The following is a 17,512-nucleotide window of genomic DNA, read 5'->3' as shown; positions in this document are numbered from 1 at the left end:
GTTGGCATTCAATCAAACTGCTGATTCTTTTAATTTAATTTTATTTTTGTTTTCCCCCTCGAATCTGTAGTCTGTGCCCTCAGTGGCATCTACAACGGTTACCGGGCTGGTGTCCACAGCAACACAGTCTCTGAAGGATGGTAAGACAACCTTGATTGTTTTAGATGGTTTCCTAAGCATGGAGACATAATCCAAAATTGAACAGATTAGCAATTTGGAAGGACATAGTGTTTTTTAGTAAGTCATACAATGGCAATTTCTTGAGGATCATACTAGTTTTTAGTAACTACAATGAAATTTTCCACTGTGGGACAGGAGAGGGGAATGATGTATGCATATTATAGCAACTCATTTAGGATTTAAAGATGTCCAAAATGCTAGATTAAGTCTTGCAAAGAATTTGCAGTATGCTGCTAAGGTACAGCTTCAGGATTTGAAGGAACTGTTTTCTGTCTTGTGTTACGTTCTTGGCAACAACAGTAAGACTTCTCATTTTGCGTTATCATGCCGTGTTCTATATGGATACCTCTTCCTAACCTGAAAGTGTTTCCTTTCTATTTAAATAGAGAAATGAAGGCTAAACTACTAAAAGATTAAGAAAGGTAGTAGGAAAACCAGGCTCCCTTCTAGCTGCTTTGGAACAACTGAAGGTTGAGTTGGATGATCAGCAATTGAACTCTGAATGATCAGTGACTTTTAAATCTAGATGAGTTCAACTGGGGGGGGGGGGATGGGGACCCCCAACAACTGGCAAAATAGCCTGAGACTTTCCTGTCAGTATTTTCCTAACTGTTTTAATTTTAGAAGTCATCTTCTTTTAAAATAAACTGTTAATGTGGTACTAAAACTATTTCTGAACTATCTAGTAAACATTATTTAACTTGCATGTGCCTCTGAAGTTCAATGACAAACCTTCAAAAGCTAATAAAACCAGTAGGAAAATAAATATTCCCATTTTGGTATGTCAGTAGTGAACTATACTGTAGAACTCGTTTGTCTGCTAGAAAATGAGTTGGGTTTTGCCTGCTAAAGTTTAGAAGGTAAAAGTAAACAAACTGAGAAGTTGCTTAATAAACAACGGCAAGCTGTCCAATAGAACTGATGTAAAAATAGAATGTTATTTCTCAGCTTTGTAACCTTATACTGCCAGTGCATGCAACAACAAAATTAGGAGCTGACACCTAAGAATCCAGCTCTGAAAGCTTCAGATAGTCTGCTTTGAATAAGTGTGGTTTATAGCATTTCTTGAACTTACTACTTTTCTATTAATGAATTGTCCCCAGTGTTTGTGAAGTTTAGGTTGTCGGTGTGGGTATTGAATTAAAATAAGCTTTTTCTTACATAAATTTCAGTTCTGTTTTTTTTAATTCTTTGGCTATTTCACATCCCTGTTTGAAATCAATGTGCTTTTTCTACTGTTATCTAAAAGTACACTTTTAGCAAGTGTACTGTGCAGTGAAACTTTATAGAAAAATACTTGATTTCAACATTGTAGTTTGATATTCTATATAGTAAAGTTGAAAAAATAGATTGGGTTCCATGAATCCAAAGGAGTTAACTGATAGTTGGGTTTGAAGTAGACAAAAAGAAATGCTTGGAGTTCACATAATTTGTTGCTCGTTTTCTTCTTAATCGCATTCTCCTTTTCCTTAGCTTCAGCATCAAGCGGTGGAGAGAGCAGTGCTATGGCTACCGCAGCAGGAGCCGGGGTTCTTAAGATGGGACGGTTTCAGGTAGGAGATGTTAAACTGATTTGGTTGTTAATAGAGGATCTTTGCTGAGCAGTCCCTGGGTAGTCCCAGCTCTGTCTGCCTCATGGCAGGCTTTCCTGTTGGGAGAAAATCTCCCTGTTGAGCTTGTGAATGCAGTGCTTTGTGCAGATGCTGTTTTCATTCCGGGCAGAAATTGCAGGTCTAGAATTGTGGATACAGCACTTCATCATTACAGACCTTAGCTGTGTAACTGTTGGCCTTGGTCTTTAATATTAGCTGCTTTTTGGCTAACAGTGCTCGGATGTTCACTGTATTAGGTCCTGCTTGTGAAGGAAGTCCCCTCTGAATCGGTTACGTCTCTTGGAGTTAATCCTCCAGATCACTTAAAAAGTACTATTTTGTGTGGGAGCGAGTTGCTTAGAGGGAAGCAGTAGTTTGCTTTGTGGCATACTAAGGAAACTGGTTATTTTCCCCTTAAAGGCACCTCATTTTACTCCTAAGGTAAATAAAAGCATCATGTTAAGGAAGAACTAAGAAAGTCTGCATGATTGCATTTCTATTCTAGGTATCCGTGGCCGTGGATGATGTGCTAAAAGAGGGTGACAAACCTGAAACTAAGCCGGTGCAGTTTGAAACCACCTCCGCTGATTCTTCATCTCTTTCTGGCAGTAGCCCAGAGAGTACGCTGGTAAAGCAGTCTGGCAGTCGGAAAAGTGAGGCTGTCACTGACTCCTCTTTGGATGTGGTAGATGGCATTCCTCAGACAGTTCCTGTGCTGCAATTACCGGCAGATGTTGGTCAGCCTACTAAGGTCGGGCGCTTTCAGGTAACAACAACAACGGATCAAGTGGGGCGCTTTTCGGTGTCAAAGACTCAGGATGAGGTCAGCTGTGCGGAGAAAGAGCCAATGACTCTTCCGCTCTCTGTGGACTTGGAACAAGTTGCTTCTTCAGCTGCAACTCCGAAGAAAGAGTTGGAGTCAAGGCAGTCCCCGCACATGAACGGTCCATCCTCAGAACCGGAGGCTGCCTTCCTGAGTGGGATGGCTAAGGATTTGGATGATGGTTCAGGGAGCCCAGACTCCCTCCAGCCCCTGGGGTCGAAGATCAGCCTCCCTGTTCAGAGCCTTAGCAACTCATTCAACTCTTCCTACATGAGCAGTGACAATGAGTCCGATATTGAAGATGAAGACTTGAAATTGGAACTCCGTCGGTTACGGGAGAAGTAAGGCTTTTTTTCCTTGTGGTTTTATGCAAAATAAAGTAACAGGATTAATATGAATTTCATCTGTACTTTACTTTTCACCTGGACACCAGGTGGTGTCAGTCACCAGGACCTGGTGTCAGTGTTTATGTGGGAAGTAAGATTCTGTAGTGGGAAAGCAGTACATAATTATAACAAAAAAGGTATATACATGTTTGCTGTGCTTCATTTTCTGTCCTGTAACCTTGTTGCATGTGTCTATATGTAGATTGATTGCTGCACTGTGGATAAGACTGCAGATGTATAGAAGCTTTTGCATATCACTGAAGTTTAATAGTGGGAATAGTGGTGTCTCATTTGAAAATGACACTCAGCTCTCTGCATTTCTAATATGCACTTATGGCACATCTAATGGGTCTCTTTTCTGGAGAATACTTGTTGCCTTAGAAAAAAATTAAAGTCAAGCAACGTGATCTACTGATTTATTTATACTGGAGGTTGAACACTTCTTAGGGCAGCTAGCAATTTTAAATCTTGTGTATGCAACTGCTCTGAAAACCTGAGGAAATACAAATGTAGAAATCTCCAATGCCATATGTCTCAGAAAATGAGTAATCTAGCTGTTCCTGTAGCATTTTAATGCTGAATGATTTGATCTTCTACAGTAGATGTATGTTGTTGTTTGTACTTCCGTTTATCCTGGTATTATGATTACAATGTTGGGAACTTTGTGTTGGAATTCTAGCCAGGGTTAGGGCAGAATGGAAAATGGCAAGGCTCTGCCACGTGCATTTGGTGTTTATTTGTGGAAAAGATTTATTTCCTCCTTTCTTAAATGTTAATGGGAGTTTGACTAAAGGACCTAGTCAAGCTTGACTGGAGGGGAAGGACTGTATGGGTGCGTGCATATACATACAATTTTTGTAAGTCATGCTCTCTTGTAACTTGTTAGGCACCTTAAAGAGATCCAGGAGCTGCAGAGCCGCCAGAAGCAGGAGATTGAGTCACTATACATGAAATTGGGAAAGGCCCCACCTGCAGTAATTATTCCCCCAGCTGCACCCCTTTCCGGAAGGAGGCGACGACCTACTAAAGGAAAAAGCAGCAAGTCCAGTCGTAGCAGCTCCCAGGGAAATAAGAGTCCTCAGCTATCAGGTAAGACTCTCTTCAATTTTTTTGAGTAGATAAAACAGGCAAGGTACCATCTCTCATTCTTAGATCTATGTCTGTGTCTCCGTTGCTCCGCCTTGTCTTTTGGAGGGAGTGGGTGTGTGTGTGTCCCAGTTCCTCCACCGCCTGGATTACTACATCATTTTTGAAATTGCTTTTGGTATTTGGTCTTGCTTCTGGCTTTTGTAATCTTGTGAAAGATGCTGTTACATTGTTCTGTAAGAGCAGTTTTAAAGTTGCGATTTGTGTTTTTTAGAGATTAGTTGTAGGGCTCTGATAAGAACAGTGTAAATTTACAGTGTGGGGGGAAAACTGTGATTTATTTCTTAATCTTTTGCTTTTTTTAAGATAAACTGCTCTTGTTGCCTTCTGAAACTGATTTTGCAGAATGGGGCTGGTCTCTTCAGTCATCTTCAGAGGCATTTTTTTTTCTACTTTAGTAGTACTAAAGCATGGTACTATCAGTGTCCTACTTCAGAAACTTAGACATAATTGGTGAATGTTGAAGTAGTGATTTTTTTTTCTAGTGGATTTGCATTGTTTTTTGTACTTAGAAATTGAGAAACAGTTTCAATTGTCAAGGCTTCCTTTCTTACTAAAAATTTTTACAATAAACAGAACTCAAAAATAGTTCTGTTTACTGTTTGAATGACATGGGTGTCAGATGCTTGCTGGGTAACTGTAGATGTCTCTCAAATCCTGTAGCATTGAGTAAACAATATCGGAGGGCCAGGACTCTGAGCAGGAATATTTGTTACTGCTTCCTGCACGTTCACTTTGGTAATGCCACGTCATGCTGCAATTTCTGTATCCAGTCACCCTGTCTGCTCAATTCTGTTTTGTCATATGATAGGAGAGCTATGTGTGAGCATATGATGGTGAGCTAGCACAGAGTTGCCTGAAAATTTAAGTAAATAAGAATTTTTTTTTGTCTTACTGCTTCCTCAGAAACTGGAGTAGTTCCCTCCCCCTCTGTTGCCTGGATTGTCATGCTTGACCAGAGGATGATACCCTTTTTTTCCCCCTCCCATCACAGCATTTTTTCCTGTGTCACTACTGTAATCACTACCTCAACTGATTGAGTTACTTGGTAGCGACTTCACTCCTAGTAAACATTCCAGACTAACTTTCCTCTGTGTTTTTTTTTTTTCTCCTGTTCCTTGGGAACAATGACAGAAGCTTCAAAGATGATGAGGGGAAACTGAAATGTTGAACAACTTCTTGCCTTCCTTCTTCCTCTAGGCAATCTGTCAGCTCAAAGTGCACCGTCAGTCTTGCCCCCACAGCAGACTCTTCATCCTCCTGGTAGTGTGCCAGAGACTGGGCAGAACCAATTGTTACAGCCCCTCAAACCTTCACCTTCTAGCGAAAATCTCTACTCTGCCTTTACCAGTGATGGTGCCCTTTCAGTACCAAGCCTTTCTGCACCAGGCCAAGGTAAGACTTTAAATGGAATTAGTGTTGAGACTTGCACCTTGGTTACTGGTGAAGAAATGATCAACTTGATGACATAATACATAACATACAATATATTGGTGGTCTCCAGGCTATGCGTGGAGGCTGATATGGGTGTGTGGTTTTTTTTTTTTTGCAACTAGATTTCTACCTTCTCACATAAGTGAAGTGTAGAGGTTGAAGTAGTGAATATATAGCACATGGCCCTGTCTGCTGTAATGAAAGCATCAAGGAGAAGACAAAGAGTGCAGTATGGTGGTGGCAAGGAATGTTCTGCTGACATGGGGGAGAGGTGTTGGCTGAAGGGAGGAGGGGACAGATGAATTTGGGGAAGGGGATGCAGAAGAGCTTTGGAGTTAACGTAATTGAAATGGTAGGAAATTTCTGAAGACTCAGAGTCCTTCTAGACTTCCAGACTGTTTTGGCTGTTTCTGCCGATGGAATTGTTAACAATAAAAGGTAAAATAGGCTGATGTTGTGCTATTGTGAGTTAAAGAATTATCCTGGAAGGAAGAGTTAGCGTAGGAGGATGGAATGGTAGGAATACTAAATGGTTCATTTACTCAAGTCGTGGATTGATTGTTATTAGTTAGTATGTTATCAAATAATTTCTCAGACACAGCTCTGATTTATTTAGTAGGGAGGGCTTTTTTGCTTGCCATTCATTTGGGGGATGATAGCCTGTAGCTTGATTCTTTTACTTTTCTGAACTTAGCTGTTGCAGGTTTTTTTTTTTTCCCCCCTTGAACATCTTTTTGAAAAGCTTTGCCATAGACTGATTGAACATATCAATTCTAATGAATATTTTTGCTGAAACTGGAGAAGTACAGACAGAAAATGGAAACAGACTTTTTGGAAGAATTTTCTATAGAGGTTTTTTTCATCAACTGTTTCAAGTATTTTGGAGCTGCTTGAATCATCTCCCTGTATCTATAGTTGTGCAGTACCTTTTATAATCGGATACTTTTGCCATGATTTGGTTTTCCTCTAGATTGCAACCTTACTTTTGGGTTATGTACTGGAGAGTAGCACTGCAAACTTGGCCTAATGTCTGGAGGTATTGGATGGAGTCTCTTCACTCCGTATATTGTCTACGCACTCTTTGGTTCACACTTTGAGGCTTATTCTTGTGTGTCATGTTAATGCATTTCACCCTTCCAACCTCAAGTTGCTAACATCTTGTAGTGGTGTTTCTGTCCCTTCTCCCCTCCTTTCTCTGTTCTTCCCGTTTTTGTTTTCTCACAGGCTGTGCGAAGTTTAACTGTGCATCTGAGAGAGTGACGTTCAAGCCTGGTGGCAGGAGGACCCGATTTCTGAGTACGCCCTGCTTGGCTCTTTGTGTGTAACACCTTTACTCCTTCCTTGTCTGTTTTTTGTTTTGTCTTTTTCGTTTTTTGTTGTTTTTTTTTTTTCTGCTGCTTGGATCTGTTTCATGCAGCCCATTCTCATCTACCACCTTGTATTCCCTCCCATCCCATGGCTCAGCTGAGCTGCTCTTAGCACACCTTTAGAAGTTTGGGTTCTCGTGTTAGATATTCTCTGTTGTTAAACTCGCAATAACAAGCACTCATTTTATCTAAGCTTTTGGTGGAAACTTTTTCAGGACAGTTCAGTGAAATGACAGAAACTGGGGAGAGTTAGCAAGTTGTGGGTGCACAGGCATTTTCTTTTGGCCTGCCTTAGTAATTAGGCTTCAGCAATGTTAGCTGACATGAGGCTTGGAGGGGAGGTGGTCTTTCTAGTGGAACAACGAGAAAGATTTGTTTTCCAGATTATTCCTTTGTTAGACACTACTGTAACCGATGGGGGGGAATACATTGAATTCCTTCAGCAGTATACTTATTGTGCAAGTTGGATGTGTTTTTTTGCGTGTTCTCAGCACTAGAGCTGATTACAGAGGCATTGATACCACCTGTAGGCAGTTATATTGACTACTTATGTTCATTAGCAGATGGATAGTTAAAGATTGAAGTGTTGAGGTTTTTAAAAATACTTTGAGAATATCGGCAGGCAAACTCAAAAGATCCTTATCTACTAATGGGCCCAGGTTTAGAAGTTCTTATTGCGAATTGGAGATGCACTAAATGTGCAACAAATAGCAGTAAAGGTGGGTAAATAGACATCTTCAGACATCCTATCAACCCTCACGAGTTACCTCGCAGCCCTTCTCACACTCCTTTGTACTTACGCTAGGGCAGATTTACAAGAGAGCCTCAAACTTCTGATGTGATTGAAGTAATGATACGCTTGAGCCGAGGCTGCTGATGTGATGCTTTTTATTGGGAGTGCTGCAACATCTCCTGTGCTGCTTCTGCTGGCTGGACCCTTTAAATGTCCGACATTTGTTTCCCACCCTCTGGAATGACTTGATATGAGAAATCTTTAAGTGCTGTGAAGAGACCTTCAGTTGCTGCACTGCGTGACGGTGCCACGCATCTGTCTCGCTACAGTTGGCAGTAGCACGGCTGAGCCGGAGAGCTGTGCGGTGGAACTAGGCCTGACCTTCTGCAGAGACAGCTGCAATGCCACCGGCTCCATCCTCTGAGAAAGGAGTGAGTCGGAAGGAGGGGACACTTTTTTTCCTGGCTGTTCAGTTTTGCAATGATACCTCTATCCCACTTCATTGGATTTGTGAATGCAAGTACTAATTGGCATTTAATTTTTCAAATTGAGCAGCTTTAAATGTTTTAGGGTTTTTTTTTTTGCTAGGTATACTAATGTGCAGATGTGCGCTAACTGACATCTGCAATCTCAAGATTTATGGCTCCTTTCTTGGAAGAAGTTAAATTCTTGCCAAAGCTGACTCTAAAATCATCTTTAGTCTGGCCTGTCCTCTTTTGGCATAGGGAATATAAAGAACAGCCATTCCTTTCTAGAATTGACAATGAACCGAATATGTGAGATTATCGTTTATTTAGAAGGCCTTAGCTTGCTGCAAATTGACCATCGTCTTACTATGGGAGTACTTCGGCATGTATATCTCCTGCTTATGGGACTGGTGCTAAGAGAAATGGATTCTTTTCGAAAAGTGTGTTGTAGCTGTCCTGTAAAAGCAGGTAATACTTGTAAAGGCATGGCGCAGCTTGGCCTGGCATTTGGCTTATTGCAGGTCGCCTGCTTCCTGGAGTCTTGTCCTTGAAATGCTCTTGCAGACTGTTGTGGAGAGTGACAACTGGAGAAGATGCTGGGTTAGAATCAGCGGTGTTGAGGAAACAGTGCAGTAATTGATGCTTTTAAATGTGCAGCTGGAGAAACAGAGTGATACAGCTTGGCAGGGAATGTCTGAACTATTCCACGGATCTGAGAAAACAGGGTGGCAAACAAAAGCACTTGACCTATCAAATAAATCTTTTTCATGTTGTAAACCGGTTGAACTTTGATAGTTGTAAAATGCTTCCTATGTCCTGACAAAAATGGAACATGTATTTGCTTTTCCTTATGTGATAACAGCCAGTTGTGACAGTAATGTCTCCTGACGTTCTTCAGGATGGTTTGGGAATTCTGAAGAACATATGTAGGAGGCTGGGCCTCTTCTCTTTCTCAAAGTACAGCTGATTCAACTGTCAGACCAGTCTTTGGGGTTTTTCCTAGAATGTCCCAGTGGTGACTACAGGAGCCCTGCTGTGCCGTGTCCTCTGTTTCTCACCAAGCTTTTTGTATTGTTTGCTGATACTAAACATTTCTCACTGTTTCTCTTATCTTTAACAAATTACTCTCTCTTTGTGCTTCAGGGAAGATGGTGAAAAAAGTCTGTCCTTGCAACCAGCTCTGTAGTAATTATCTTATTTCTGTTATCTCCGATTCCTGATTGTAAAGCTATTCATCAGCTTTTTCTGGTCACTGAAGCCTTACCTCCCTGACTCTGTCTCCAGCACAGCATCTGTCTGTCTATGTTATGCCCTCTAATGCGTACTCTGTCGTTGGTATATTGAACAGTCTGGCTACTACCCTTGCAGACAAGTGGAGGCAGGCAGAACCTCACCTTCACTGTGTTACTCTTTGCTCATCGCTAACGAGAGCGAATTGAGCATCAGGGTCAGTTGCTCGCTGTAATGTGCTGGAATTGTACCTCTGAGCAGCTGGTTTGTCTACAGATCTGATGGGGCTTCCCACCTTAGTGACGGATCCAATTGCAGACGCTCCTTCAACATTTTAAAAGAGTAAGCGTAAGCCATCAGAGCTCTCCAGCGTGTCTCCCAAAGCAAGAGAAGTTTAGAAAAGCCTGTGTGCGCTCATGTCACTTAAGATTGTTTTAAAGGTGTCTTTTGACTGCTGGCTTATGGGGGAAAAAATAAAAGGGCAGAATGAAGGCATTATAGGTAGCAGGCTGGAGAGGGAGAAGCTTGTTTCACTTCAGATCCTTCATGTCAGAGCAGAACTGGGGACGGCTGCTGTGACCGAGCAGGAATGTGGGGGGTTGTTTCCACTGAATGCTATAAGTTGAAGCACTTCCTTTTCAGACTCTTCTGGATGGCAGTTTCTGCAGGCGGTGACTACCTCAGAGCTAAAATGTGAAATTCCTGAGAAGTCATTTTTAAAATTGACGTTACATGGGAGCTTTAGTAATTGTATAGCGCACCTGCAATGGTGTAGGCTGGTCCGCCTCTGTCTGCGACCTGAAACAGGAGCTCCCTAGCAAAATCACTTCTGGAGACAAAGCTCTGGCAACCTCCCACCTTTCCCACCCTGAACCAATCTAGTCCTTTTCAAAACACTCAAACTTTCCTAAACGATCTTCCCCGTCTGCAGATGAACGCACTATAGCGTATATACCTTGACTAATTCCCTCCCCTCTGTGGCCTGAGGAAGCTCTCCAGCAGAGGTCCAGGATCCTGGGTTGTAAGCTGTGCGCTCACTGATTAAAGTGGAAGCGTGACATGTCAAAAGCAGATACTGGCCATCTGAAGAGGATGAAAGCGAGTGTCAATCCCTGCATGAACCCTCATGGTGGAATGTGACTGTTACTGGTTTTTGGCAGCTCCACCAAGTACCTCTTTGTTGCTTTAGCCTCATTTGTCTTTAATTTCACCTTTCACGCCATTGCTCTTATTTAATAACTGTGTTCTGAGCCCTTTACCCGTGATGCATGCTTAAGGTTCATGTTATTTCACTGTAGATTTTCCTCGCCGCCTTACAGAGTGTTTCTAATACTGTTCCTCTGAGCTGCAGCTGCACCCCCTGGTCAGGGAACCTTATTCTTTCTTTTCCGTGTGTAGTGTTGCATGTGTCTGCCTGCCTGTAACAACTGCTGCCCCACCTGTGGGCACCTAGACCGGGAACCACTTCCATGCTTGAGCTGGACCTGGTGGGAGGGATACGTATCCTTCCCTCCTCAGCACTACTAGAGGCAGTAACACTTTGCTTATTTGTCCTGCATAGTAAGTACGTCACCTTCCTAATTCACTCCTCGATACGAAACATTCCTGCAGGGGTTTGGAGCCAGTTCTTCTTTTGATAATGGTGGTTGCAAGGAATGTGGCTGATAGCCAGAGAAAGCGGAACAGGTGAAGTTGCTGTCAGACAAGAGGCAGCGACTCCGTCATTCGGCCTTTGCAATAGAGAGATGATTTTCATTGCTGGCATCTTTGATGTTCTGCTTTTAATGAGTTTTCTTCAGAAATGTCTGCCATAAACTCGGGCTTTCTTGGATTTCCCAATTGCAGTCTTCCAAGTGAGCGGGTAGAAATGTTTGAGGAACTTTGAGAACCAAGTAGGCGAGGATGTGTGCTTGCAGGGAGTGCTGGGTTCAGCACTGCAGTGGCCAGATTCTTACATTGTTGTTTGGTTTTGTACTAAAAGGATTTGAGAAAAGTAGACTCATTCTGCCTTTACCACGTCCTTCAGAAAAGCCTGCCCTAGTAGTTAACCATCGCTTCCACATCTGTTAATGAGGATACTTGGCAAGACTGCTGGGAATTTAGGATGCTTGATAATGTACAGTTTCTTTGATTCCTGCTGTGAGGTCTGCCTTTGAAAGACTTAAATATGAGTGCAGTTGCTTGTTTATAAGTGTGAGGGGGACAGTGAGGCTATCCAAAACAAAGCTTCTAGATTTGTGTTTTTTTTTTCCTGCAGGAAAACGTTCAGCAAATGTTCTATCAGAACCAAAGCCTGGTGTGTATGTGAAGGGTTTTTTGTGTTCTTACAATCAGCCCGATGAATAGGGCAAACTTGTCAAAGCGTGTCTGAGGAACTACTCTCATTTCTGCCTTCTTTTAGCTGCATTGGTTGTTTGCATCTGAAATGCCTGTTCTTCTGACATAGGAAATCTGAACGTAATGGCAAAAAAATGCTTTCAGAGGCAAAAAGCAAAAATTTAATGCAGTGCAGACTTCCCCTGCTGATCCTGGCTGTTTGGTGGATGAAGACAGTCCCATCTGGTTATCGTCAAGAACATAAGTATGGCAGTATTGGAACCAACAGTTGCTGTTTCTCACTGTGGCTTTTTTGTGTAATCTGGGTGGTTTTTTTCCTCTTTGTTTTACAAAGTGGAGATAATTTGCTACAGAGCAGCTGGTGATGCTGATTGTACTGCTCCTTACTCAGCATCCAGCATTGTCCTCCAAGGTGGAACTGACTTGTGTCGATAGTGGTTGCTGCTAATTAAAAGGTGTAGGATGAGAAAATGACGTGACCGTACTGTCATTCAGTGCTGAAATCTAATCTTTTTCCCCTACAAAGACCTGTAGGCTGCTACCATTCCCCTCTTAAGATGACTACTTGCAGCACTTCTTGAAAAGTGAACATATCTGTCGAATACTCTAAATCTGAGAAAATGCCTGTAGGAGTCCTTGCAGTTCCCACTTCAGTGTGTCCTGGAATTGAAACTTAGAATTAATCTGCATGGCACTTTTAACTGGCTCTCTAGTGATGTACCATTACCACAATTTCTTACATTTACTAGAGAAAGATGATCTTTAACCTAAGTGTTGATTCCTGGTTTTTTGTATTTGTAGGGACCAGCAGCACTAACACAGTCGGGGCTACAGTGAACAGCCAAGCGCCCCAGTCTCAGCCTGCTGCTCTTGCCTCAAGCCGGAAAGGGACTTTCACAGATGACCTGCACAAGCTGGTAGATAACTGGGCCCGAGATGCCATGAACCTGTCTGGCAAGAAAGTTGGCAAAGGACATAGCAACTATGAGGTAAGATGTAACCCGTGAATGTTTATGGTAAGAAACTGTCAGTGTCGTTGCTATCTCATCAGGGTGTCAAATGCAGCTAGAGGAGAGTTGCTGTGTAGCTTGGACAACTGCTCAAGAAAACTGTGGGCTGTACCTTTTACGTGCAGGATTGTGTCACCTGCTGCGGAAGGGGAAAGGATAACTAAAGAGCAGGAGCGTGGTGTGTTCCTGTAAACATCCATTGGGAACGGCTTGTGGACCAAGGGGTGAGGCTGTGGTTTTTAAGCACGGTTGCCTAACTCTTCTTGGGGGTTGGGTTTTCTTTCAGGGCCCTGGAATGGCAAGAAAATTCTCGGCGCCGGGTCAGCTCTGTATCTCTATGACATCTTCCCTGGGTGCTACGCCCATCTCTGCATCATCAGCTACCTCTTTAGGTCCCTTCACAAAGGCCATGTGCCCTCCGCAGCAGTACGGTTATCCAACAGCCTCTTTTGCCGCTCCGTGGAGCGGGACGGGTGGTCCAGCGCAACCGCCGCTCGGCCAGTTCCAGCCCGTAGGTGCCGCGTCTTTGCAAAGCTTCAACATCAGCAATTTGCAAAAATCGATCAGCAACCCTCCAGGCTCCAACCTGCGGACCACTTAGCTGCGCCTGGGAGACCGTGCTGGCTAGACCTCGGGACAGGACATGGGGAGGGAGATGGGGCCCTGTATCAACTCCTAGTGCTGCAATGAACTGGTAGCTTGCCAGACTGGGAATGAATTTTCTCTTTTCCAACCATTGCTGTCAGCTCTCTGTGAAGGGAGTTTCCCCACACGCTTTTAAGGGCGGGGAGGAGGATGATCGGCATCCTTATGATGGGACAGTGCTTTTGACCGAGGGGTTCCGCTCTTGTGTGGAACAAGACCTGTGAAGAGAAGTCACGGGGTCAGTTAATGCGGTCTCGCTGTAAAATTTCTCTCTGGTTTGAGGCTGAATCCGCACGTGTTGAGGTGGGAGAGCTGGGTCCTAGCATGAGGCTTTAGCACGCTTCTCATCTCTCCCTGAAGAACCAAGACCAGGAGAAAAGCTGTCCGAATCCCCCTCCTCTCCCTCTCCCCAGTCAATCGTATCTGGCTCCGAAATGACGGGGCACACGAATGGACTTGCAGTGCAGCCCGTGCTTGATAGGTCATTACTGCTTTAAGTAAGATATTAACAGCTTTGACTGCAGCATTAGAGCAATTTAAATTGTTTAAAAATTTTTAAAAGTTCCCTGCGGACATGTACTTACCATCAGTTTTGATGTGGAAACACTGTGATATATAAATGTTGTTGGACAACAGTAGTTTAAAAATGAGTGGAATATAGAGGGTTAAAAAAGTTAAAAAGAAAAAATGGGGAAAAAAAGCTAGCTATATCCTTATACTTATTGGAGACACTTTAACTTTTTCCTTTGTATTTTCATTGTATTAGATAAATAAATGTGAATGTAAAATTGTATAAATTAATGTACTTGAATACTTGTCTGTTCTCCCAGTATGCTTGCTGGATATTTTAGTGCCTTGGACTTCTATTGCTTCTGCAGTTAGCATCGTCTTCCCAGCAGACCCCCAGGTGGACAGAGGGCAAGTTCAGAGGAGGAGGGACGATTCGTCCCTGGTGACTGGTGGGACGTTGGAGTTTCTTTAGCGCTACCGTTACCGTTTAGAGGAGGTGCGTGGAAGGGGGGGTGGGGAGTCATTGAGGCAGCGGGTTGTGGAACAACGTTCTGCGTGTTGGGGAAACTTGTCCAGGCGGGCAGATCTGAAGTTGCTGGTGTGACAGGGGCCAGGTGGGGGTGGGAAACGGAGGGTTGTGGGTGAAGCTAAAACGAGACTAACCAATATTGTCTACGGAGGCAGGATCGGAAAGGGAGAGAGGCTGGCGGGAATGTGTATCTTTGGGAAAGGCCCAACTTAAGATGCAGTTTGACTCCACCAGCGGAGTGGTTAAGATGTTTGGTCAGGATGTGGCTTGAGGGAGAGGTGCCATTGCTCATTGGCGTGGGCTCGTCTGCTGGGATTGCTTTTCTTACCTTTTTCTTTTTTTTTTTTTTTTTTTTTGGTAAAATCCATTTAAGCCAGGAATAGACTGTCCTGGTGCAACGTCCATTGCCGGCAATGGATGTACTTGAAACAGCCGGCATCAAGAAGTTTCCTCTCTCATTTGGAGGATTTACGATTTTGTTCACTCTGACAAATTTCAAGCTGGTACCAGGACTGTAACTATCTGTCACCCCTCAGTAACTGTACTGTACCTTCTGCTTTGGTCATTCTCCCTTTTCATATTTAAAAAAAGAAAAATAAATAATACTGGTTTCCTCTTCAAAGTAAAAAATAATACCAGCCAGTATTTATGTCGTGCTGTGAAAAGCTGTGCGGGAAGAGAGAGCAGCTGCCGGGTACTTGGGAGCAGCCCACGGGTACCCCGGAAGCTGGTGCACCACAGAGATGTTACTTGCCTGAACGTTTGTTTCTTTGTTGTTTTGTTTTTTTCTGGGAGGGCTGTTCCCCTGTGGAGCCTTAACAGGGAGTTTTTCTGTCTGCGGATGTTCTCACACTTTTATTTTTATAAAGAAAGGCGCAATATCTGTTCCTTTCCTGTCACTTATTTTACAGGCTGGAGACGAACCAGCACCCGAGGGGGGGAAAAGGTAGTGTCGAGGCAGTGGGGGGCTCCCGGTTCCACAGATTTTTGGGAGGTTTATTTGTAACTGAAGCGCAGAATGAGAGAGGAGGCTCATGGTGTGGTGGAAGGCGGGGAGGAAGCAAGGGCGGGGGGTGTCCCTTCCCTCTGAAGGGGTGCGGGGAGGTTTCCCCAGCACCCAGCGCCAGGGGAGAGGGGAGCTCTGGAGACGGGAGCGGTGACAAACCCGGGGCAGTAACGAAACAAGGGGAGTGTTTGTGACAAGGGGAACCAATCAGCTGGATGCAGCACGTGGTTATTTAATTTTGATCTAATAAGTTTGAGGTCGTTTTTTCACTTAATGTTATGCAAGAACTGGTTTTATTTACCATTGATTTATTTCCCCTCCCCCCCCTCCTGTGGATGAATAACTGAAGTCTAGAGGAATAAACTAATGCTACTGAACTGTTAAATTATTTTGTTTAATATTACACTTTGAGTATCTTTTTCCACATAAAATCTGTTTCTGAATTACAAGCGTTTTCTTTACATTATTTAACAATGTACACTGTAAAAAAAAAAAAAAAACCAATAAAAAAATAAAAAAAATAAAATGAATTGAAACTTTGGGCTTCCCTGGCTGTAGTTAGTTGTATGTTTTGCACTAAACCCAGGCACTGCGCTTCTTGTATGATTGCGCTTTGTGCTGCGATTTGTTACCTTTGTAGAATTATTTAATGAAGTCATTCAAATAAACCAAACCCGCTTTTGTTGAGCCGTGGGTTTTCTTGTTGAACAGCAGGTTCCAGCCTCCCCGTCCTCTTCCTGGAGTGATTAACCCAATTTATCAGTTTATCACAGGAAAGTACAAGAAACCCAATTTAATGTGACCGTTAACTTCTCAAAAGCAGTGATTGATAATGAGCCTTTTAATAGAATACTCTAAACTGGCTACTAGAAAGAATAACTCACGGAATGGATCTTCTCTCGGAGAGGAGGGGCCTATGGGACTGGGAGGAGGTGCGCGGGGTAACGTGAGCCATGCGATTGCTTTTATGGCCAAGACTGTCAAGAAGTGACCGAACAGAGAAACGTGCTCCGTTGTGACAGTCAAGAACTTGTTGGTGTCTCTCCCTGTTTGAAGCAGGGGTGGAGGCGGCTGAGCGGGGGCTCTGTGCTGCCCTTCGGCAGTGAAGCCCAAGCAGGGTGTGCTGCAAGGCCTGGGGCAGGCCCTGTCCCGGACAGGGAAAAGTCCTACTCCTCTTTTCCTGTTGGGTCCCTCGCCCTCCTCTCTGGGGTGGAAGGGAGCCAGGGCTGCGCTGGGGAGAGGAGAAACTCTTGAGTGTAGACGTACAATAGGAATTCCATCCCCAGATTTGCCACAGTACTAGTAAAGAGCGGAACTACTTTACCGGGGTCATTCTCAAACAGACTCGCAGGAATTATTTGGTATTTCTAAACACTTAATTGCTGCTGCATTTCTTTCCATTTTAAGAACAGCTTCTGTTATGAGTCACGCTGCTCAAGGCCTTAAAGGAGAAAAAAAACCCACCAAAACCACAATGTCCAAGTGTAAGTTTTACTGCCCTTTTCCAAGGGACCAATCCTGAGAGGCTGATTGCTGTGATTTCTCTTAGAACTGTTAGAACTTACTCTTGGCACTGTTTCTTGACAAAAGTCAAGAAAGCCGATGCAGTTGTGTTTATACGAGACACTTAATTTTTTTTGTTGTAACAGTCTGGAGCCGCTCTGGATCCAGTAATTCTGACTGTCTGTGCATTCCCTTTCTAACAGGTATCTGATTTCAACAGTGAGCGCATGACTCAAACGCATGGTATGTATTTCTTCCCTGAGCTGTTCCGAAGGCAGCACCGAATTGGAGAGAAACTAGTACAGTGAAATGTGAAACTATTTGCTCGATGTAATATATTACAGTTAATTATAATTTGTCCTGTCGCTCTGTACTGAAGTCAGGCCTTGTTCTTTGTCCTGCTGAGGAGGTAAGTGGATAGTAGAGGATCTTAAAGGAAAAAGGATGGATGAAATGGTGAAGGTAAAGGAGTAAATGCTGAATACTTCAAACGTATTGACATTTAGACTGCTTCAAGAGACTTGGTCAGATAGAGCAGTGATGGCAAAGCGCAGGAACAGGCTCCTGTTTCAAGTCTGACATTGATTTCAGGGTTGCACTAATCAAAGAGCTTG

The 17,512-nt window shown here is 43.4% G+C and overlaps 1 protein-coding gene across 14 annotated transcripts in view; it reads left to right on the top strand.

The window, feature by feature from the left end:
* WNK1 (WNK lysine deficient protein kinase 1) overlaps nucleotides 1-15,935 on the top strand; it is a 107,309-nt gene extending 91,374 nt beyond the window's left edge. For 7 of the 14 annotated variants that reach the window (XM_063318690.1, XM_063318708.1, XM_063318663.1 and 4 more), the window contains 9 exons: nucleotides 71-140; nucleotides 1,654-1,733; nucleotides 2,278-2,936; nucleotides 3,868-4,070; nucleotides 5,328-5,522; nucleotides 6,786-6,878; nucleotides 9,272-9,313; nucleotides 12,497-12,684; nucleotides 12,992-15,935. In XM_063318690.1, coding sequence (XP_063174760.1) covers nucleotides 71-140; nucleotides 1,654-1,733; nucleotides 2,278-2,936; nucleotides 3,868-4,070; nucleotides 5,328-5,522; nucleotides 6,786-6,878; nucleotides 9,272-9,313; nucleotides 12,497-12,684; nucleotides 12,992-13,306 — 1,845 coding nt within the window. In that variant the 3' untranslated portion in view covers nucleotides 13,307-15,935. The remainder of the gene's footprint in view (nucleotides 1-70; nucleotides 141-1,653; nucleotides 1,734-2,277; nucleotides 2,937-3,867; nucleotides 4,071-5,327; nucleotides 5,523-6,785; nucleotides 6,879-9,271; nucleotides 9,314-12,496; nucleotides 12,685-12,991) is intronic. The other 7 variants (XM_063318719.1, XM_063318770.1, XM_063318780.1 and 4 more) reach the window with 4 other exon arrangements.
* Nucleotides 15,936-17,512: the final 1,577 nt, after the last annotated feature.

This window comes from Chroicocephalus ridibundus, chromosome 1 (genome assembly GCF_963924245.1).
Source record: "Chroicocephalus ridibundus chromosome 1, bChrRid1.1, whole genome shotgun sequence".
NCBI lineage: Eukaryota > Metazoa > Chordata > Aves > Charadriiformes > Laridae > Chroicocephalus > Chroicocephalus ridibundus.
Note: the sequence above shows the minus strand (reverse complement) of the source record. Positions and strands in the feature narration are given on the sequence as shown.